The sequence below is a fragment of the Daktulosphaira vitifoliae genome, unplaced genomic scaffold (genome assembly GCF_025091365.1).
Source record: "Daktulosphaira vitifoliae isolate Bord-2020 unplaced genomic scaffold, ASM2509136v1 Scaffold_4, whole genome shotgun sequence".
NCBI lineage: Eukaryota > Metazoa > Arthropoda > Insecta > Hemiptera > Phylloxeridae > Daktulosphaira > Daktulosphaira vitifoliae.
This window is the reverse complement of record NW_026099575.1, coordinates 32,052,539-32,077,047: the sequence shown is the minus strand read 5'-3', so window position 1 is coordinate 32,077,047 and position 24,509 is coordinate 32,052,539. Positions and strand designations below refer to the sequence as shown.

Below are 24,509 nucleotides of genomic sequence, written 5' to 3'. Positions count from 1 at the left end.
ATTCTTTGAAGTCAAATTTTCATAAATACAGGGGACACGTGCAACGTTTTGGAATATATTAATTTTTTGACTGCAGTGCCACATAAGGAAACGGACGGCAATGTTGAATATGATTAGAAACCCAAATCATATCCATATCGGTGCGAGTAATATATACATGTTGAAACGAAATGCGCATACAGTTAAATAGGATTTATTGTACGCATATGTAGACAGTGCATCAAAATATCGTGACACTTGTCGGTGCTTTTTAAAGGTGCGAGAAAACAGTCAAGAGGCTGTTGTGAATTATATAAAACGAACACATACAAATAAATGGTTGTGAAAACGATGACCATATGCGTCGGATGGATTCGCGCGTAGGCGCCTTCTGTAATGCATTGATGACTGCGGTCGACCAGCAGCCGACCGGTTTGAGTAGGAGGACAGCTAAGCGAACTACTGTTCTCTAGCCGAGTATGTTTCACGCGCAGAATACGATTCACACAATAACGCACCAACGGTCACTGTGAAGACGGCCATCCGACGATATGATTCGGGCAACGACAATATTCGTAGCCCTAATCGGCGCGCTGCTCGCCCTTAACGCAGCGTCTGTCGACAATGGTAAGTAGACATCTAACTGATTACTATAAAAGTATAATATTGAAATCTATAAGCATTGCGAGTTCTTCATTCTGAGCTAACGTGTACAAATTATTTTCATCGCACTTCTTTAACATCCACAAACAATTGTAACAACGACTCGCTAAATAATCTTAAACAAATAAAAACAATTTTACTAAACGGTTTTAGTTTCAAATAAATTTCCAGTAGAAACATGTGAAGTCAAACATGTTTATAAAAATTAATATTATACTATGAATTTGAAAATTTTTTCGAGTATATGGTTAACAGATTTTGTTTAATATAAAATCTAAAAATTATTTCATGAAAAGTATTTAAAGTCATAAAAGTAATTTTATATCTTTGTTCGCCTCGTGTAAAACTTTAGGGTTGAGTTGTAATAATTTTATTTGTGGTGAATCTATGAGGCATTTCGATCAAATTTACAATAATCCGACAATAAAAGAAAAATAGTACTTATTTAATTCTAAAACATAGACTTTAACGATTCGAGATTGTTCTAAATAATTTTTACTATTAATATATTACAGAACTAATATCGATACAATTATAAACATTAAAATAATTTTATTTCTAAAATTTATATTAAATAATAGAAATTTAAGTACAGACGGGATACAGCGTAGTAGAATCATTTTTTTTTATTACTATTGATTGATGTTTAACAGTGGTAAAATACGTATTTGAAACAAAATTTATCATAACTACTAAAAATTACATGATTTCAACACTTAAAGTCGATTACTTCTAGTAGACAAGTCTTTCATTTTTTAACGGTATAGTTTATTAAATAAACTTAAAATTAATTTAGTTTTGAATGATTTAGATATTCTGTTGCTATACAAAACACTTCGTATCAATCATTATAGCTAAAAATCATACATTTTTGTTAAAATAGTTGATAATTTATATAAATAAAGTTTTCGGTTAGTTTTGATTTTTTCTTCTTAAAGTGTATTACATTATATTCAATTTTATGTAGGATTAAAAAAGTAAGGGTTTTTGGAATATTATAAAAAATTAAAAGAAAAAAAAATTATAATAATTTTGCCCATTTCTAGTACTTTTGTAAATAAAAGAGTTTTTCAAAAAAATATATATTGATAGTATATGCGGAACTCTATATATATTTTGGTGTAAGGTAGCCAGATGAATTTTCGAAATGAATTTAATTAAATAAAAATGATGAACAAAAACAAAATGTTGTCCTCTTTTTTCCCAAGCTTCTTCAAATTTAAAATAAATCCGAACAACATAAAATATCAAATAAATCATAACTATCAATATTACAATAAACAATATTTTTTATCGTATGTTGTCAATATTTGTAGGTTTGCTCTTTAATATTGAGATTCACTCCTAAGAATTTTTGGACGCTATTTCCCTTCAGAACCACCCCCTAAAAACGCACCTAGACACATGTCTTAAATATTCTAAACAATTATTTTATTTTGATCCATGCATCATTCAAATAAATAGAGAGTTTTAAAAAAATAATATTTATCAAAAATTACATGGTTATTGATTTTATAGCTCGAATACTCCTAGAAGACAAGTCGTAGGATCGTCTTTACTTTTTCAATTGTATAGTACATATAAAAACCTTAAATTTTTTTAGTTCTAGATGGTGTAGATATTCCGTTTCTAGCAATAACTTACAAAATCGGTCAGCATTATCAAAAGTTATATGATTTTAGCGGACAACTAAAAATTGAAATTAAAATTTAGAAATTTGGGACTACTGAAAAATAAAATAATAAAAAAGCACAATATATTAAAACCAATAACTCTTCAACTACAAATGAAGCTAAAATAATATAAACTAATAAATAAATTACAATTAATTAATAGCCAAAGATGATTTAAATGATATTTAATGTGGCCTTTAAAAATACTTACAGTTAATTTTAGTTATTATTATTTTATGTTACCATTTAAATTAATTTAAGAAAGATAAAAATATATGAAATCACAATGAACATATAATATATTATTGGTTATAAATCATCATTATAAAACAAATTTAAATGATTTATAAAAATATTAAAATAATGAAAACAAATAGTATTCAAATCAACTAAAAGAAAAACAAAATACATTTAATTGTAAAGTAATTAAACACACAATAATTAAATACTAATAGTAATAGTAATAATATAACAATAATTATTATTGTATTAATTTATTTTTATGCAAATAATAGTTCGTTTGTGGACTGCAAAAATAATTGTTTTTTCATAAAAAAAAAAATGTAATATATTTTTTTTGTGATATATCTCAGATAACAAATTTTTAAAGATAATGTTATTAGGAATAGACCGATATAAAGTTAAAATTATTTTGAAATCCATAGCTATTCGATGTTTATTTATAATAAATAAATTTATTATTAATATAAGATTTTTTTTGTTAGGAGAATAAAAAATTCACCAAACAAACAATAATATGATTGACTTAAAAAAAATTATCAGCTATATTTTTGTTCGGAAAAATTGTAGATATTAATCTTACATTATTATTTTATTTGTATTATAATATAATACAAATATCCTGTATCGTGGGATATTTATTACAATTTCTAATTCTTGTTACTTTATAAAACATTTATATTAAACCCTTTAAATTATTCATAATAAAGATGAATTATTTATTAATATTTACTTAAAACTAAAAAAAATAATACAATAATTTCGGATATTTTTTCTCTTTTCATCTTAAAGTACATTGTATCAGCTTTAATTGAATAAAGATTTTAAGAGGTTTTTAGTGAATATTATAAAAATTATTTCCAATGTAAAATATTTAACAAATATTATTTTTATAAAAATACTTCTTCGTTATATATGTATTTTGTTAATAACGGAGTAAATGAATAAAATGTGATAGCAATTATACAAAATAAACACTAATATCGTTAACCGTTTTCATTGACCCACTTGAACACAAGACTTTTATTAAATAATTTTAGTTTATAATACTATTTTCTACAAATATATTACACAAATAATATGTTTATCAAATTGAATTTATGAAAATAAACCGGCCCAAACACATTTCATTCTTACCAACAATAATATGAATAGTAACAGCTATGCCAAGCCCATTTAATTTGAGGTAATAAAATATCTATTACTAACATCGATTTACATTATTATATTTGATAGTGTAAGCATACAAATGTTTCATTTAACATAAATCGCTTTTTATGGAAGATAATAAAATTACAATGCACATGACCCACTCCATATAGTTTTACATAAACATTTTGTGAAAACTTGTTTTTCGGTTTAATTTAGCTGATGTCATAAAATAAGTTTCTATGTTCCACTGTTACGAAAACGTTAAGTTTCTATTCACAATAAAACGTAAAATCAAATTTTTACACATATTGTGTCATGATAGAAAAAACGATATTTATTTTACTACAAAAATACGTAGGTAGAGTGTCAATCTTTCCATCACTAGTATACTGCATAATATTTTGTAACTTGACAGTAGTTACAAAATATTCAGTTTTTTTTGGTTTCAATTAAGCATCTTTATTTAGCTTCAGCTCAAAATATGAGACAAAACTAATCAAGATATTATAAATAAATTATCATGTTTAAAACTAACCTTAAAATCATTTCCTAAATGGTCATGAAAAAAATTAGTAAAATAAATAATGTATCGAAAAAAAAAATTAAGACTTTCTACGATAAATAAAGCTATTTGTTAATGTAAAATATTAAAAAAAAAACAATAATTTAAAAAAAAATTGTTTTTTTTTTTGGTAGTATAAATTTAATATATAAAAAGTTGTAATGAAACAATATAAGAATTACTTTAGTTTGATTTATTTTTATATTTTACATTTTAATAATAACAAAGGCATTATTATTAATTTAAATAATTATATATATTTTGTTGTTTTTATATTAAACAACAGGACATATTATTTTCACCTGAGAAAGAATTTTTCTTTAAAAAAGTATATTACTTTCAGAGACAACGAGAGCAATTGAAGAAGCAGTAGCAAGCGATCAGTTTACAATAGTAATCCATGATGAAGGACCACTAGGTGGTAAAAAACGGCGCAAACCGGAAACCGTGGCGACCATTGAATTTCCCGGATACTATCAATTTACTTTGAAAATTGATAGAAGTGAAGGTCAAGGTACTTATATAAATATTTATGCTTAATATAAATATTTTGTACTTAACAAACCTGTAAAAGTTACTACCATAAATTTAAACTTTTTACATCAGTCTTTTATGTCTAAAGATTGTTCTATTTGTGTAATGTGACGAACACCTTGTGGGTTTACGCCTATGTAGGTTGGTATATTATTTAAACCAATCATTAAACTATATAGAAAAAAGTTTCAACCATATTTTATACAGTTTCATGTATTAGCTTACCATGCATTTTGTGCCCAGTGCTAAATAACTTCATTGTTTGCAACACAAACCATCCATCCGTGAAAAAACCCGTGTTGACGAGTTGAATCAAGATATTTTATGGGCGTAGTAAATGTTTTAATAAGTAAACTTGGTCATGAAAATCTCATTTTAATCTTATGTTATACATAAATTACATAAGAACATCATGACAGCCTATACATAATCAAAATACAACTGTAAAACAATCAAGAAAATAAAAAGACTAAATATTTAAAAAAAGAGCCAATATAAACCATTTATAATAGATTTTTCTCATAGCTGATGCTAAAAAATTCTATTGGTTTGAGAGGGGTACATATGAATACATTGCTCACTAAAATGTCAATTTTGGAAACTTCAAACACATTTTGCTATTAATTAATAACTTTTAAATTTAAAATAATAAAATAATGTATTAAATGTAATAATAATAATAACGTATTATGTATTGTATATATATTTTTAAATATAATGGTATTTCAGTGAACCATAGGCTAATAAATTTTAATGATTTTACTCTTCCCAATAACATTAAAAAAATATTTTTTCATACATAAATGTACAATGTTTACATTGATTATAGAACTCATCAATACAATTAAATCAAATGAACAGTCAAATTTTCGTCATAACAAAATAATATAATGATTTTTAAAATAAATAATAAAATGTAACAATACTTACTAAAAATTACAGTTATCCAAATTAAAGACAGGTTTATTATTATTGATCACATAAATAAATTGATTATAAAAGGTATGATAACAAATCCCATTTAATTTTGTACATTTCTATAATTAGATATGTGTTTGTCATATTAAAAGTATTTATTTATCCAGAAACTCTCCGACTTCAATAAAAATAGCACCAAATTATTTTCATAGCTTTATTTAACAAATAGTTCCATCAATTGATAAGATTGAATTTCACATAATTAACATGATGTTTACATACCTGGGGTAACTTAATAATACTTGTTATCTCATATCATTTAAACGGTTTTATATTTATTTGAAGCGACAGAAGTAATATATTTATTTAAAATAAAATTAACGAAATAAATTTGAAGAATTATAAAAATTACTGAAGTTACTCTAAACGAAGCTCATCTTATATTTAAACATAATTTGCATCGATTATCTAAATTTGCTATAGACATTTTTCTTACAAATTCAACTATATTAATAAAATTCTAAGTTGTACCTAAGATACTGTACCCTAAAGTACAATATAACAATTCAATTATTTTTTAGTCATTCTATGTAACTTCGATTATTTGTATATTGAAATCTATATTATAAATAGGTGTTGTGAAATAAAACCTACGAATAATATACAGTTACTTCTTTATTACCTGACATAATAAAAATAAGCTAAGACCACCAACAAACTAAAAAATCATTCTTAAAATTGTACTTTTTATTAATAATAAAACAAAAAAAAAAATTATAAGTTAATTTTTATCAGATGTGTAATATATAATAATGTGTAAATAGTACTGTTTTTGCACTGCCAGTATTACAAACCGCACACAGCAAACAACTAATACAAATGGAAAAAAGTGATCTATAGAAATTTTTTTTTCAAAAAGCTTTGAAACTAGCATATGCCGTGGTAAATCCAGTTGGACAAGCGTCCTTAAAAGGTTAAACTACCATACAATCCCACGACTTCATACTTATAACATGAGCCCATTAAAGTTTCTGACAGTTTACTGGAAGGAAAAACACGTACACAACTAGAACTATCCGGAAGAATATAGATGAGTAATTTCTGAAGAAGCTTATATTCTATATTTTTTTTAAATAAATAGAATAAATAATAATCCTTACAAAAATCATAGTATTGTAGATATTTAGGTTTTATATGGCTTAAATGTTCGTAATAAATAATTAGTAATGAATTGAATTAAAATGAATTGAGATTGAATTAATCTTAATAAAATTTGCGTTGAAGCTAAAATGCACTAGACCGTTAAATATGGTATTTAACAATGGCATAGCCAGAAATTTATTTCAGGGAGATTGACAACAAAAATTGTTTGTAAAATTAATTTCGATGGCCTTTTTTTACTCAAAATCTATCTAAAAGTTTTAATAAACAATTTTTATTAAGAATTAAAAAAATATTCTTATTACGACAATAAGAATATTTTTTTGGGGGGACTGTAGCCCGATATATCTCCTGCATACGCCCCACTAGTATTTAAATATATTAATATTCAACTTCAAAATTGCCGTTAATTATTTAATTTATTATACCCCTCCGTAAAAATAATTCCTATGAAAAATATATAGAGTAGTAATAAACCTAAAATATACTATTTCAAATATTTTTGTTTATTTTGGAGTATGTCAATATTTACATGTGTAATAATTGCTATCAAATTTGTACAATTTTTATTGTAAATTTATCAAAATATATTTTATAGTCATTGTTTCCACTAAGAATAACGGTGACACACAAACAGAATATTTCAATGTGAAAACGTTTGGCACGTCATCATCGAAAAAGGTTCTCATACTGACTATAGATCAAAGGAAACCTGGTGCAACAATGACATTGTATGTAAACTGTGAACATTTTGGTACACTTCATACAATTAAAACTCTTCGTGAAGTTTACTTTGACATGAAAGATCCTCATTTGCAAATGGTAAAGATTTTTTACTGAGAAATTTTATTTTGTATATTATAACTAAAACTACAACTACTGCATAATATAATATTAATTCATAATTTTGAATACATTTTTAATAAATTACACAAAGTTAAATTTAATTTTTTAAAACTCTTAAAATTATTTAGATTCATGATAAACGATTTACAATACAAGTTTTTTCTGATACCGATTGGAGAACTGCCTTATCAGCTCAAAAATGCACCATTAGTGACAGTAGCAGCTCTGAAACTGAACAAATGGCTGCTATACAACCTGCTAACGAAACTCCAGGTCTTATAAGACTATCCCCAAGTGATAGAGGTATTTATTATTAAATCTTATTAATTATATATATTTTTTAAAATATTACTTTTACTATTAATTAAAAATTTTTTAGGTGATATTCCAATTAATCAAGATTGTGACGGTACGTAAAAATAAGTTAAAGTTACCTGGTTTTATCTATTCATTAACATTATTCAAAAATTTTTACCTTTTACAGACTCAATTTTCGTAAAATTAATCACCGATCTTCAGATTATGGTAAAACAATTAAAAGAAGAAATATTATCCCAAGTAAGTATACTGATAAAATTGATTATTTGCTCGCTTATTAATTTACACGGAAATTGTGTAGCGTAATGAAATCAATAAACTTCGAGAAATCCTTCTACAGTGTGACTTTTGCAGACCAGGTATGATCAAGAATTGACGTAATTGACAATGATTCAGGGCTGGACTTCATCTTTAGTTATTTGATTTTAAACAAATTAATCATTTCTGTGGCTTACTCGAGAACCAACGTTTTAATTTTTGTTACTAACTTCTCTTTAATGTACGCAAAATCGTAAGAAAATAATTTTACTCAGTGTAACCTACTTTTAATGAAGCGTTGTGTTATTTTATCACAATAAATTGATTTTTTTTTTATATTGGTAATTTTTTAAACACCCCTAAAGTCCAGCCTTGGTTTAGTATGTATGCTTAAACTATTAAGAAAATGTATTTTTTTTTCATCACTCGAAATGTTAATTTTTAATTAAAAATATTTATTATCCAAGGCTGGTCTTTTGTTGACTTGCAAAAATATACTATATAAAATATAATATAACAGAAAAAATGATCAGAAAAATATTAACAACATTGTTTAAATGTTTTGGGAGTTAAATGTATTTGATAAAAATGTACGTGAAAAGAAACATCATTAAGAATTTTACTACAATTTTTTAAATAAGATACTTTTTACATATATACAATTTATCAAGTAGGTCGGTCGACCCTCAAGCCAAGCTAAAAAGCAAAATGAATAATAGGTGATTGTTGTTATTCTTATTATACTCTACACAACTTGAGAGGAGCTTTAGACATTTGTAGCAGTATAGGAAGTAATTTAACTGGAAATTGTTTTTATAGACTTATTATATTTATACCTAAAGTTGCCAAATGAGACTCAAACGAAAATTCAACAATCATTCTAACCTTAATTTCTAAAATTGATTACTTTTGCAGTCGATTTTAATCATTTTCTTAAACAAGCTCGAGAAAAAACTAAAAATGGGAAATTAAAGAAGTTTTTAGTGTAGAAATGTTTTATTTAAAACTATGGGATAATATAATAAAATTACGAAAAAATTCAAAAACTCTATTGACCCTCCAACATTTTGTCAAACTTAAAAATAAAATAAAAATTTTATCATGTTTAAAAAAAGGCTACTAATGGTTTGATATAAAAATTATCCAAGCTTTTATAAATATGGTTCTTAACATTTTTTTTTCAAAATTTCTAATGTCAGCGCTAGCAATTTGTAGGTCTTGTGAAGAACAATTTTACAGAAGTTTATTAAATTGGAGCGGAACTTGAAATTTTTCTAATTAAAAAATTAATTTTTTAGTTAATTATTTGATTTATGAGGCCCTTATAATACAAAGATCTTGTATTTGTACAATTTTATATTTTTGAAAAAAAACTATAGTTATCACTTAAAAAAGCCGTCTGACATAGCGAATAGCAATATAGTGACGAAATAGATACTCTTCTTCTTCTTCTTTTTTCTCTCCTTAATCCCAACTACTTGGGGTTGGCCACCCTTATCGTAAACTTCCACTTAACACGATTACCCACATCATCTACGCTCTCATATCGCATTCAGTTACATCTTTTTTTTGGTCTTCCTCTACCTTTTCTTCCTTCAACATTCATTTCTATAACTGTTCTTACAGCTTCCGATTCCTCTCTCCTCATAACATAACCAAACCATTTAAGTCTATATCCTCTCATCTTATCTACGATTGATGCTACACCTACACTTCCTCTTATATGTTGTTCCTTATCTTATCTTCTCTAGTCACTCCACTCATCCATCTAAGCATTCTCATCTCTGCTACACTGATTCTCTGTTCTACTTTCATCCGCCCAACACTCTGAACCATACATCATAGCTGGTCTCACTACAGTCTTTATATAAACTATGAATATATAATATTATATGGTATACTATATTACATATATATATATATATATATATATATATAAGACGCTTCTCTCCACTTTAACCACCCAAACTTAATCCTGTGTCTTACATCCTTGTCAATACCACCACTCTTTTGCACAACTGATCCTAAACACTTAAAACTTTCCACCTCTCCTATCACTTCCTCGCCTATTGTCACTGAACTCATTTAACCTAAATAGATACAAGAGTCAAAATAATGAAAAAAAAGTAAAATCCAGTGTAAAGGTAAATTAAGAGCTGACGATCACTAATGGTTGGATAATTTTGATATAAAGCTATTTTTGCTAAGATATTTAATATATAAATGTTTACAAATTTTTTGTTCTATTTTTGAGATTGATGAATTTACTTTTTTTAATTATTTTTGGGAATATATATATATATATATACCACGGCATATTTTAAGGGGCGGTAAATATCAAAGGTCAATAAATATATTAAAAGCGAGTTATTTGAAATTGTTGTTATGATATATTGACTTCCTAATACAATAAAACTCGCTTAAGACGCTGTTTTTCGTCGATCCCTAGACATTTCCTATACTAGTCAATGTAAAAACCACCTGTTAAGACGCACAGTTTTTCTCTGTCTAATCGGGTAAAACGCTCTTTTGTTCAACATATTACGATAAATTTTAGTAGTTTTGTGAAATAAAAATAGAATTTTTAGTATTATACGTGTTCTTATCGTTTTATTTTATCGCTATGTAATTATCATAATCGATTTCATTGATTGGGGGTATTTATGATATCTATATTAATAGCTACAAGCAATTTATTTTATGATTTATTAAAAAACATAGAATTGCTTGGAAAATATTTTTAAATACTTTTTTTTTTGAGGAAAAGGAATTAGTAGTGTTATGGCTAAAACATATAAACATGACCCCCTCCGCCATAACGTAATGAAAGGTGGTAAATTTTGAAATGTCTATAGTTGCAAAATGTGTAAATATGTGAATACGCCCTTGTATGTATATTCGAAAAATAATTATGATAATTATTATTTAGTATAAGCTATTTTAATTCGCTTAATAAACTGAATCTTCACTCATTTTTTATTCATTTTTTAATAAATTCAAGTATAATATGAAATTAATTAAAGTAGAATAATAAACCAAAGGAAGAGGACTTAAAAAACCTAAAATATGAACATTATTTTCTAAAATTTATCGAAATTTGCTGTTTTTTTAATTATATATTTTTCTCAAATATTAAGTTCCATTCAGGGAAATCAGTGAAACTTTTTCATGTTTTAAGAGTCATTTCGTTTACTAGATCAACTTTATGATCTACTGTCTTGTCGTTTAGTAAAATTAGTTTAGTGGGTCTGAAAAAATCAATGACAGTTACAAAAATAACAAATCATAGTAAAACGTTTTCTTCTTCTTCAGATTATTTTCTTAGTTTCTCATCGAAGTTTAAATGATAGAAGATTTGAANTTTTATCCCTATATCAATTATCAATTATCAATTATTATAAAATATCAATTATGATAATTATTATTTAGTATAAGCTATTTTAATTCGCTTAATAAACTGAATCTTCACTCATTTTTTATTCATTTTTTAATAAATTCAAGTATAATATGAAATTAATTAAAGTAGAATAATAAACCAAAGGAAGAGGACTTAAAAAACCTAAAATATGAACATTATTTTCTAAAATTTATCGAAATTTGCTGTTTTTTTAATTATATATTTTTCTCAAATATTAAGTTCCATTCAGGGAAATCAGTGAAACTTTTTCATGTTTTAAGAGTCATTTCGTTTACTAGATCAACTTTATGATCTACTGTCTTGTCGTTTAGTAAAATTAGTTTAGTGGGTCTGAAAAAATCAATGACAGTTACAAAAATAACAAACCATAGTAAAACGTTTTCTTCTTCTTCAGATTATTTTCTTAGTTTCTCATCGAAGTTTAAATGATAGAAGATTTGAATACTCGTTTACCTAATTCTGTATAACTCAAATATAGAATGCATAAAATTATCACTCACTGAAATAACCCAATAAAAAATTAAATATATCAACATGTATTGTTATGCTTACATATTAATATTAATATTAATATTAATATTAATATTAGCCATTCGATTTGTCTTGAAATANCTTATGAAGAGGGATGAGGTACGAAAGTTATGCTTGTTTATATACATGTAGTTTTTTACACGGGGCGATTCTTTTAATATTAGCCATTCGATTTGTCTTGAAATAATAATTATATTAAGCAAATTTTTTTTGGTATTTTTTAATTTTAGAAGTATCTTGATTTATTAATTATTAAGTATTTTTTTAATTCATACCTTATACTTAATAAGGGTTTAAACTTTATTTTTTAAATGGTAACATACATATTTAACTAGCTCACTAAATAAAAAAAATGATCTCATTAAGAAAATGACTGTTCAATAATAACTTTTAAACCATTATTTCAGAAGATAAAACTATTTTAAGATATAGAATGGGGGAAGAGCATATTAATGTAATGCATAATGATAAAAATAAAATATCCTACACCTCTCATCCACTCTATATATTAAAATAGTGTGTAATTATGAACATTTCCAGTTTTTTTTTTGCATTTCATAACTAATAATTTTATTATTATTATTATTGTATTAATACTATGGTTTAAGTTACACAAATTTTTATATAATCTAAATTATTTATTTAGAAATTAAAATTTGAGATCCATTGTTTAAAAAATAGTTGTTTAAAAATTCATAATAGATAACGTTATTATAGATATAAAACCAACGCTTCCTCCTCCTTCAAGACCTAGTTGCAATAGTCGTCCAGCTCCTTGTTACCCCGGAGTTCAGTGTAGTGATAATTTTCCCGAAGGACCCAGATGTGGACGGTGTCCAAAAGGCTTAGTTGGAAATGGCAAGACTTGTAAGCCAGGAAGAACATGTGAAGATAATCCTTGTGCAAATGGTAATTTTTTTATAATTTCAATTTTAAATATTTTATAATTAGTTTTTGAAAAGAACGTTACAATGTTTCTTCATGTGAATACGTACAATTCTTAAATTTTTCACACTGGTAAGAGACTACTTATTATATTTTTCATTTTTTAGGTGTAGTGTGTTACGACACAGTTGAAGGTTTCCAATGTGGCCATTGTCCAAATGGTTTTACAGGTGATGGTCAAAAATGTCGTCCTCTTGGATGCGAAGCAAATCCTTGCTCCCCGGGTAAGCTGAAATAAATTTCACATAATCTAATAGAAGTGTATCATTATAGTGACAAATTTATACATATATAAATGAAGACCATGATTTTAAAAAATAATTTCGTATAAATTATAGATAAATTGATATTTTCTAAATTTTATATGCTAAATTGAATAATAATTATACTAAAAAAGTCTTAAGTTTAGTTATCTTATTTAAATAATGTATATTAATTCAATAAATTGTTGTGATTATAATATTTAAAAAATTCAAAATAAGGCTAAAATTAAAGTTTAACTTTTATAAACTTTTTTTTTGACACACATAACTAAAAGTTGCAGTGTTTTGTAATTGAATATTTTTAGGTGTCAAATGTATTATAAACGAAGAGTCTCCATTCTATAAATGTGGTAGCTGTTTACCTGGTTACACAGGAAATGGAACAAATTGTGTAGATTATGATGAAGTAAAAATCGAATTAAAATCGTTTAAAAGAATATTAAGAAGCTGAGTACTATATTTTCAGTGCGATCTTGATGAGCCTTGCGATCCACGAGTACAGTGTATAAATAAACGGCCAGGTTATAAGTGTGGACAATGTCCTCCGGGATACACAAGTATTGGTATAACTGAAGGAAATGGAATTGTAGGTAGAAAAAAGACCGATGTAGATCGTCATCAATGTGTGGACATAGACGAGTGTGCTGATAGTCAAATCAATGGATGTGCCATACATTCTCAGTGTATAAATACGGAAGTAATAATATTTTAAGTTAATCCAATTAATCTAAGTCTTTGTAAAAACAAAAAGTGTACAATTATGTTAAAATATAAGTATAAGCTATGTAAAAAAAAATTTAATACTAAAAAACTGTTATAATAAAATAATTTTTTAATCAGAAAAATTATGATTTTTAAGTTTTTGATAAATATTAAACTGTTTTCAACAGGGTTCATTTCGCTGTGTTGGTTGTATCTCTGGTTTCATGGGAAATATCTCGCATGGTTGTATATCTGTGAGCAATTATGAAAGAAATCCTTGGGTTTGTCCTGATGGAACAGTTTGTGATCGGAATGGATTTTGTGTTAAGTCAACTTTAGGAAAATATTCATGTGAGGTATGTATCGTTGAATTTGTCAGCATTTAATTTTAAATCCTGAAAGCAGTGAGTAAAAATATTGTTTAATTGTTTAATATTAAAATGTTTGTAACTGTAAAAATATGTAAATAAATTTAAAATGCAATGTAATATCTAGTCGACTTTTTAAACTTACAAATTAAGAGATGTCAATAATGAAGCTATTTTTCTTTTAATTTTTCATTGAAGTATTTTACTAAGTAATTTTTAAACTTTTAGTGCAATGTAGGATGGGCAGGAAACGGTAAAGTGTGCGGATATGATACAGATCTAGATAGATGGCCAGATGAACACCTTAGATGTAGTGATACTCGTTGTAAAAAAGTAATTAATTAAATCTATACATATAAAAACTGTATAGTTTTGGAATAATTCCCTGTTGACAGGATAACTGTGTGAATATACCAAATTCTGGACAAGAAGATGCCGATCGTGATGAAATTGGAGATGTTTGCGACTCAGATGCTGATAATGATGGCATACCAAATACTCCAGTATGATATATATTAACATATAATAATTATTATATGTTAATAATAATAATTATTTATTATATAATAAAACATTTAATAATACTTTTTCACAGGATAACTGTCCTTTAGTATCTAATCCAGACCAATTAGATTCAGATCAAGACGGCGCAGACAAAAAAGGAGATGCATGTGATAACTGTCCAACTATTCCAAACATAGATCAATGTGATACTGACCACGATGGTATAGGAGATGCTTGTGATTCTGATATAGACAATGATGGTACAAAAAATATTTTAATAGTTCCATAGAATACAAAAGATTAAAATGAAACTTCTTAAATTTAGGAGTATTAAACCTTATTGATAATTGTCCTAAGAGTCCAAATCCCGACCAAAAAGATTCTGATGGAGATGGTTTAGGTGATGTTTGTGATAACTGTCCATACATGGCAAATCCTGCTCAAACAGACACAGATAAAGATTTAATAGGTGACGCATGTGATAGCGACATCGACAAAGACAAGTTTGTTGTTCATTATTCAAAAATGACTTTAATAACTTGTGCTTAAAATGTTTTCAATATTTTTTTACAAGAGATGGTATACAAGATAGTGTTGATAATTGTCCTAAAATTGCCAATCCAGATCAGTTGGACACAGATGCAGATGGTAAAGGTGACGAATGTGACCTTGATTGTGATAATGATGGTATTTCAAATCGATTGGATAACTGTGTTTTAGTCTATAATCCAGACCAACGAGATTCAAACGGTACTCTTAAAATTTTTAATATTATGAATCTTTTAGACAATTATAGAAGGACATTGAAAATTTCCTTAAACTTAGTAAGAGTTATACATGTAATTATTAAATAGGTGATGGTCGAGGAGATGCATGCCAAGGAGATTTTGACAGAGACAATGTACCAGATCATCTAGATAACTGTCCCAATAATTCCAAGATATTTACAACAGATTTTAGAACTTATCAAACAGTAGTTTTAGATCCCGAAGGGGATTCTCAAATTGATCCGAATTGGGTAATATACAACAAAGGAGCTGAGTTCGTACAGACAATGAACAGTGACCCAGGGTTGGCCGTGGGTAAGAATATAATCGGCATATTATTCTCGATATTCGTATAAATAAATATTATTTCGTGGTTTAGTAATATGAAATATATTTTTAATATGTAGGATTTGACGCATTTAGCGGAGTTGATTTTGAAGGAACATTTTTCGTCGATACAGACTCAGACGACGATTATGTGGGTTTTGTTTTTAGTTACCAGAATAATCATAAATTCTACACAGTTATGTGGAAAAAAGGTCAACAGACTTATTGGCAAGCAACACCCTTCCGAGCTGTAGCTGAACCTGGAATTCAAATTAAAGCAGTGCATTCAGAAACTGGCCCTGGACAAATGTTACGAAACTCATTATGGAGCACTGATTCTACGGATAAACAAGTGAGATTCTCTTTTAATTATTATCTATGGATAAATTATTTTATCAAAGCATTATTAACTGATATAAAACTTTTTAGGTAAAACTTTTATGGAAAGATCCTCGTAACGTCGGTTGGAAAAGTAAAACAGCTTATAGATGGATTCTTTTACATAGACCTAAAATCGGATTAATAAGACTTAGAATAACTGAGGGCCAAAATATAGTAACAGATTCGGGAAATGTATTTGATTTCACATTTAAGGGAGGTCGTTTAGGCGTATTCTGTTTCTCGCAAGAGATGATCATTTGGTCCGACTTAGTTTATCGCTGTAACGGTAAATAAAACTATTTAAAATTTATATATTTTAAGTTAATAGTACGAAACTTCTTGTTAATTTTAAAACATAATAAACATTTTTTTTTTAATTATGTTTTTTTTAGTAGCAATCTCGTATATAGGTTGGTGCAGGTATAGTATAAATTAATAGGGCATATATGTATTAAAATACTTGTAACTCAATAAGTACATTTTCATGAAACCATCAATTAAAAATTTAATTAATTAAATTAAAAATTAAAAAAAAAAATAAAACATACAATTTTTTTTAATAGAAACAAATATTAAAAATAAGGTTTTTTACGTACTTAGCCTAAAAATACAAAAGTTGTTAGAAATAAATCACAGTTATGTGATTATGGAACAAGATTTAAGAGTTGTTATTTCGATTTGTTTCAATTCTAAAAAATATTATTGCATAGTAACAGTTTTATTATGTAAAATAAACTTTTTTTAATTGTCATTTTAAGGGCATAAAAATGTAAATATATTGTCCTCGCGATAGTGAAATCTTAAATACGTCTCTAAAAACCAACTAATTTTAATGTTTTCTTAATGAATTACAGATGATGTACCTGAAACTATATACAGAGATTTACCACCTAACTTACAACAAGAAGTTCAAGTAGATACAAGACGAATGTCTAACTGAGAATTAATATACTTTAAATATATATTTTAAATTAGCAATTTTAAAATTGTTAAATAATTTTAATTTTTTGGATATTCAATTTCATAGGTATGTCTACCTAAATACCTATATGCAGATAATAAAATCAATATTATAAATCATTGCTTATAAACTATAGACATATCATACTTTTTCAAATTTTATAATTAGTTTTAACCAGTATTTTAGCTACGATGCGTAGCTGAGAAGGTATTGGTTTAACTCCGGCGTGTTTTTTTTTTTTTGTGTCAGTTTACAAATTAATAAATTTTTACTGGAGCACTTTCACAATACGATACGTCAAAAGATCTTAAATTTTACCTAGTTCGATTTCAAGACGTCATTCCCTAAATCCTTGTAATTAAGGGAAATGTTCCAAAAAATTATAATTATTATAAAATAGTCGATGTACATTCACTGAACATTTAAAACATCAACGTTGATAACTTTTTGAAAATTGAACAGATTATTATTAAATTTTTATTACCAATGACATGCAATCAAAGGTTTTCGGTTCTTTATTTATCATTTTTATATTTTTGATCTAGTTAAAAAGTCTTCAATTTAAAATAATATCTGGTTTATTTCAACAAAGATTAAGTATAAAATTTATTTTGTTCTTTACTTTAATCATAAAATATATAAAATGTATTGTATTAAAATTCAATCATTACTCAAAGCTCATTTTTATTGATAATAATTAAGACATTAAAGTTGCAGTCTGAATAATTTTTTTTTTTTTAATTCAATAATCACCTATGGTACTAGGGAATCTTAAAAATCATATCAAAATGTTTTTCTTACAATTTTATCATGTTCCAAAAACTAAATTTCTTTAAAACTATATGAAAACTTAATTTTTATATTAAAGATATATTTTTGTTAAAATGGTTTTTCATAGAAACCAATTATCTATATCATTCAAAACTAAATGAAAATTTATTTAATATACTATGCGATTAAAAAAAGGAAGACGTTACAAGGACTTGTCTTCTTGGAGTAATAGACTTTAAAGTTGGAAACCATGTATTTTTAATGTTTATATTAAATTTAAAATAATATAAAATTTATTTTAAACATATATCAAAACGTTTTATAACGGTGGATTTAATAGAACTGTCAGATATCAATAAATAATAATCTAAAGAAATACCTCGATTGTACTAAATCTCATTTAATTTTATAAAAACAAAATTAAAGTTCAATGGTATTCTTCATAAATAATTACATTTTTTATTTTTATACTCATTTTAAATACTGCTTGATAAATATTAAAATTAATTCAATGGCAAATGTATATATGAGCCAAATATTTATTTTTTTAAATCTATAATTTTACTTAAATATTGAAACTTTCTTCAAACTTTTAACAAACAATATAAACATTTTAAGTTATGTGAAAATCATATAATACCTTGTTGCTCTCTGCTAAAACTAATATTATACTCATTTACTAATGTTTTACTTTTTATAATAAATTTTCTAAATTAAAAATAAAAGAGTAAGAACACTTTATGATAAAAGTAATTATAAGATTTATTGTGATATAAATTACATAGATATGGATAGGCCTACGATCTTATAAGAGCTATGTCCTTAAAGAAAATCTAAATGAGTGATCAATAAGTACATATTATTATTACAAAATACAATTATTTAAAAAAATAAAATTAATTATGAAAATGTTTTGTAATAATAAAGAATTAATCTATATTAAAATGTATTCATCTATAAATACTTACTATACTATTATTTTAAAACAAATTATTGAAACATAACAGAATGAATAAACATGGCTTTTACTCATAAGTAGCTGAATAAATTCACATAGCCTTAAATATTTATTATAAAGTACGAAAATAATCAATTNATAGCCTTAAATATTTATTATAAAGTACGAAAATAATCAATTCAGCATTTACACTTTTTATGTACAATAGAGCTTAGAAAAAATAAGACACTTATTTTTTGATCCAATATTCTTCACATCTATAAATTAATTGCAATGAACACTCAATTTGTTCTTGGCCTTTTGAACAATAAAATATGTGGTTCTGAAACATTTTTAAGTCAATGTTATTAAATAAATTTTTATATATTTAATTATATAAAATATAATTAATAATATTATATGTAGACTATTTGTAGGCTAATTGCCTTAGGTAAAATTTTACAAAAATATTTTGAATTTGGTTTATTTGAAATTTTAATGTTCTTTTCATGTTATAAGCAAAAAAAAATTATTTTTTTTAAAGTGTTATTTAAGCCAATAAGCCCATAAGCAATCAATGTAAGTTAATAAAAATTTTTAATCACTTTAAAACATCAACTTTCTTGGATTTAAATATTTTTAATATAATACTAAATTACTTAATTAATTTAAAGATTTTTTGACCTAAAAATTAAATAAAATAACAAAAATAAAATTACAATAGAGTCAGGCTTATTTTTTTGTTAATAATTTATTTAATTAATTACTATTAAAATAATTTATAAATCTACTTGACACTTACAAACATGAAAATACCCATTAATTTAACTAGGTGGCATTATTTTCAAAACATCACAAAATCTTAATAGTTGTTAATTATTATCATCAATATTTTATGAAAACAAATATATTTCTAAATTTCAAAAATATTAAGTATTTAAAAATATATTTATTACAATATAATAAAACAATTACATTTTTAAAAAATATTAACACATTTTAAAGTTGATAATTAAATTAAAAAAACGGTAGCACAGTGGGGTCGAGGCACAGTATAGACGTGGCATAGATGAGATAAGTATAGATGATATCTGACAGTGATTAAAATCACTATCATAAGAAACGCTTCGATGCAAATCTGTAGATAGTGTTTCCTTTAGAGAAATTGGTGAAATATTTTAAAAGCAACATGAACTCTTATTTCTTTAATTATATCCTGATTAGTAGTTCTTTGATTTTAAAATATAATATATGAATAAATACTAATTATAGTTTTTAAATTTAGTATGAAATTGTGAGGCCAGCTATGATGTATGGTTAATAGTGTTGGGCGGTTGATAAGAAAGTAGAGCAGAGAATAAGTGTAGCAGAGATGAGAATGCTTAGTTGGATGAGTGGAGTGACTAGAGAAGATAGGATAAGGAACGAGCATATAAGAGGAAGTATAGGTGTTGCGTCAATCGTGGATAAGATGACAGAAAATAGACTTAGATTGTTTAGTCATGGTATGAGGAAAGAAGAATCGAAAGCTGTAAGAACAGTTATAGAAATGAATGTTGAAGGAAGAAGAGATAGAGGAAGACCAAAAAAGAGATGGAGGGATGCTATTGAATGCGATTTGAGGACAGCTGATGTGAGCGTAGAAGATGTGGGAGATCGTGTCAAGTGGAATCTTAGGATAAGGGTGCCCGACCCCAAGTAGTTGGGATTAAGGCAAAGAAAAAGAAAAATATTACCAGATATTCCGGTGGCAATTGACATAATATGATTGTTATTTCGGAATGTACAATTTAGCGTTTAGTTGGGTTTAAATAATATAGCGTCAAATCAATTACCTACTCTATCGGTTGTATCTCAATATACACTACACTTTAATGATACAATAAATAAATAAACTCACACATACACACATATGCATTTATAACATTGTGTCTAATGTAAGTATAACATGATAAAAAGTAACCGTAAAATGAAAAAAATGGAATATAAATTTTATTACTCATATTAAATGTAATGTAACTCGAAAAATATTTGTTTAAATGAAAAAATATAAGATTATATTTTTATTTATAATTGTCTTTTAAACAACTTTTGTGCGAAACTTTTTTTTGTAAGTTAAATATTTTTTTTTGAGAAAATTAAGAAAGCTCATATTTTTGAACTTTTGCGAGGATTTAAAAAAAAAGCTCAATTCCAATCTTGAGGACTATTAGTATGTCATTATACATATTTTAATTCAACTTTTAAAAAAACAAAATTTTTTCCGCAATTTTTCCTTTGTTGACTGGCCTAGATGTCAATTTTAAACTTGTAATTGAGCTAAAAGTTATGGTAATATATTCAATTTATTTTACTATAAACTTTCATAAATCTTTATCAAAAATTTTTCATCAACTTTAAAGAACCAAAAAAATAGGTTAAAATTGAAAATTTGGACTGATTATTTTTAACATATTAAAAATCAAATCAGTAATAATTTGAAAACAAATTTTTTTTTCTTTTAATTATTATTTTATATATATAATTAGTAATAATATAAAAAATTAGAAGTGATAGAAATAGTCTACTTGCAGATTTGAAAACAACGCGAAAAGTTGATTTAGAAAAGTATATTTTTGCTTCTGATGAAAGTTCCTTGTAGTCCAGTGCATTTTTTTATAGTAACAAACAGTTTTTATTGAAAATTATTGTATCAAGCCCTTTAAATTTTTATACACGTAAAAGTAAAGCAAAATATAACTTCTTTATTATTTTTATAATTTCTCCGTTTAAATTACAATATTAAATATCAATTTCATACTAAATTTAATAATTATAATTAGTATATATTCAAATATTATATTTTAAAATCAAAGAACTACTAATCATGATATAATTAAAGAAATAAGAGTTGATGTTGCTTTTGGAATAATCCACCAATTGCCTAATTAAAACAAAAAAAAAAAAAGTTTGTTGGGAATTTTTTCTGCTATTCTGCAAAATTACTCCTTCGTTGACTAGAATGAATCATTAAATAGAAAATTTTATGAGAATTAAAACAATGTTATTTTTAAGATTAATATGCAGTCAGAAAGTTTTATAATTATTATTTATTGTAAATTTATCAGAAAAACTCATTATTTTTTGCATTTTTATCGTAATAGAACACTTAAATAGAAATCATAGTAATCATTTCTAAGTAATTTTTGATATTTAAAAAGATTCTACTATTGAAATATCCAGAACTGAATTAATTTTAATGATTTACTTTAACTAAAAAAAAAAAAGTTAATATTTTGAATCCCTCTTGTGGGCAGGTAAAGGGTTAGATTTATAAAAAAAACCAAATGATAGATAAAGACATGCATCTAAATAAAAAAAAATATACTGATTTGGTCATTTTTGATAAAGTTATAACAATTAACAAAGTTATAAGTTTTATACACTGGACTACAAGGAACTTCCATCAGAAACAAAAATATACTATTCTAAATCAACTTTTCGCGATGTTTTAAAATGTGCAATTAGACTTTTTCTATAACTTCTAAGTTTTAATATTATTAAAAAATAGTTTTTACATATAAAAAAAAATAATTAAGAACAAAAAAAATTGTTTTAAATTAATACTGATTTGATATAATATTTAATATTAATTTGATTATTAATAAGTTAAAAATAAGGAAAATGACATATTTAACCAATTTTGTTAATCGTTTAAAGTTGATTGTTGTAAATGTTTATAAAAAAAAAAAAAAATTTATTTTACCATAACTTTTAGCTCAATTGGTAAGTTTGACATTGACATAATTAAATAGAAAATTTTATGACAATTAAAAAAATTGTATCGTTAAGATCAATATGCAGTCAGAAAGTTTTATAATTACTATTTATTGTAAATTTATCAGAAAAGCTCAATATTTTTTTGCATTTTTATGGTAATAGATAACTTAAATAGAAGTAATAGTAATAATTTCCTAGGAACTTTTGTTGTTTGTTGAAAAGATTCTATAATTGAAATATTGAGAACTTAATTAATTTTAATGATTTACTTTAACTAAATGTACCAATCAAAACAAAGTTGTTAAAAAGATTTACTCAATTGAGTGTATTATAAAATTTGATTATATTTGTAAAAATCAATTGTTAATTCAGGAGAAAAAACAATCATTTTTTTTAGAAATGATTTATATAGCAACATGTTACAAAAAAAAATTGTAATATTATAGTCTAGTAGTAGCACACACAAATAGAGTAAAAAAATTATTAAATTACAAAGTAAAATGATTTAATTTTGTAGTTGAAACCTATCATATCAAACTTCATTCGTTAATAAATATTTTGAAAACATTAGAAATTAATGATTTTAATTGTCTTTATGGAGACGATGTAATAACTAACTGTTTAATTGATAAATTAGAATTTTTTTTTCAATTTTTGAGAGTAATATCTTCAACTAGATACGAATTGTAGTCATTGGACGTATCGTTGAAAAAAGTAGGTCAAGTTAGAGCAGAGAAAATAAATGATATTCACAAAAAAACATCTTCTCGGCTTTGCATCGAAGCTAAAACTTAAAATATAGTAAAATAATTTTAATACGAATAAGAAATTTCTTCTTGCAAGGGGCGACTAAAGTGATGGGATCATTGTTCTTTATTGAAGTTATTGAATCTAAATGAGTTAAAAATTCTTTAACTAACTTAAAAAGAATTAAGAAAAAATGCAAAAAATTCATTGCAATACGCGGGTTGGAACCTCGTACCCCAAGCGTGTAAAACATAAATTTTACCAACTCGACAACCGTACGTCGCTACCGTCGGTTGAAAAAATAGGCTTTTAAGCTAGTTCAAATTTCAAAGTTATTTTTCTCGACTTAAAAGAAGCAAACAAATTTAAATAAGTTTAACTTTCTATGCTATATTAATTTTTTATTTATATAATATTTATGAAAATCTGTAGTCCCCTTGTCAGGTATTTTAAAATAAAATAAAATACAAAACCCAGAATTTTAACACAAAAATAGCAAATTTTTGAATACGGTAGTCATTTTTACCGTGAAGACAAATCCAGAGGTCACATTTTTTTTTTTAAATTAAAGTATATTATATAAGCTTTAATTTAAGATATATATAAAAGTGTCAGTATTTCCGGAATACTTTCAAAAATTAAATTGAAAATATCATAGTAACAATACGCATGATTAAAGTTTTGACCCCCCTTGTTAAAGGGGTATGATCCGATTTACAAAAAAAGCGTGTAGATGAAAGGAGTATATAAATATTTATTATAAAAAAATAATAATATTGATCCATACATTTTTCCAAAAGTTATATAAAATATAAATTAAATAA

General features: G+C 25.2%; 2 protein-coding genes and 1 long non-coding RNA gene across 3 annotated transcripts in view; 1 reads left to right on the top strand and 2 right to left on the bottom strand.

Annotated features, from left to right (window-relative positions):
- Positions 1-357: 357 nt before the first annotated feature.
- Positions 358-17,588, top strand: LOC126903592 (cartilage oligomeric matrix protein). The gene is made up of 21 exons (XM_050681873.1): positions 358-606; positions 4,613-4,783; positions 7,481-7,704; positions 7,857-8,031; positions 8,108-8,137; positions 8,213-8,286; positions 8,348-8,405; positions 12,971-13,162; positions 13,306-13,422; positions 13,767-13,867; positions 13,928-14,158; positions 14,352-14,519; positions 14,760-14,864; positions 14,927-15,034; positions 15,127-15,295; positions 15,361-15,538; positions 15,610-15,785; positions 15,890-16,117; positions 16,210-16,481; positions 16,559-16,796; positions 17,365-17,588. The coding sequence occupies exons 1-21, from the start codon at positions 531-533 to the stop codon at positions 17,448-17,450; spliced, it is 3,177 nt and encodes a 1,058-aa protein (XP_050537830.1). The 5' UTR covers positions 358-530; the 3' UTR covers positions 17,451-17,588.
- On the bottom strand, positions 4,719-6,581 carry LOC126903594 (uncharacterized). Its single transcript, XR_007703531.1, has 3 exons — positions 6,404-6,581; positions 5,029-5,223; positions 4,719-4,834 (listed from the first exon to the last, which is right to left on the bottom strand). It is a non-coding gene; the product is annotated as an uncharacterized LOC126903594 (long non-coding RNA).
- Positions 17,589-19,344: 1,756 nt separating the features above from the next.
- The window catches only part of LOC126903593 (cyclin-dependent kinases regulatory subunit), a 9,536-nt gene continuing 4,371 nt past the window's right edge, over positions 19,345-24,509 (bottom strand). The window contains exon 3 of the mRNA XM_050681874.1: positions 19,345-19,522. Coding sequence (XP_050537831.1) covers positions 19,482-19,522 — 41 coding nt within the window. The 3' untranslated portion in view covers positions 19,345-19,481. The remainder of the gene's footprint in view (positions 19,523-24,509) is intronic.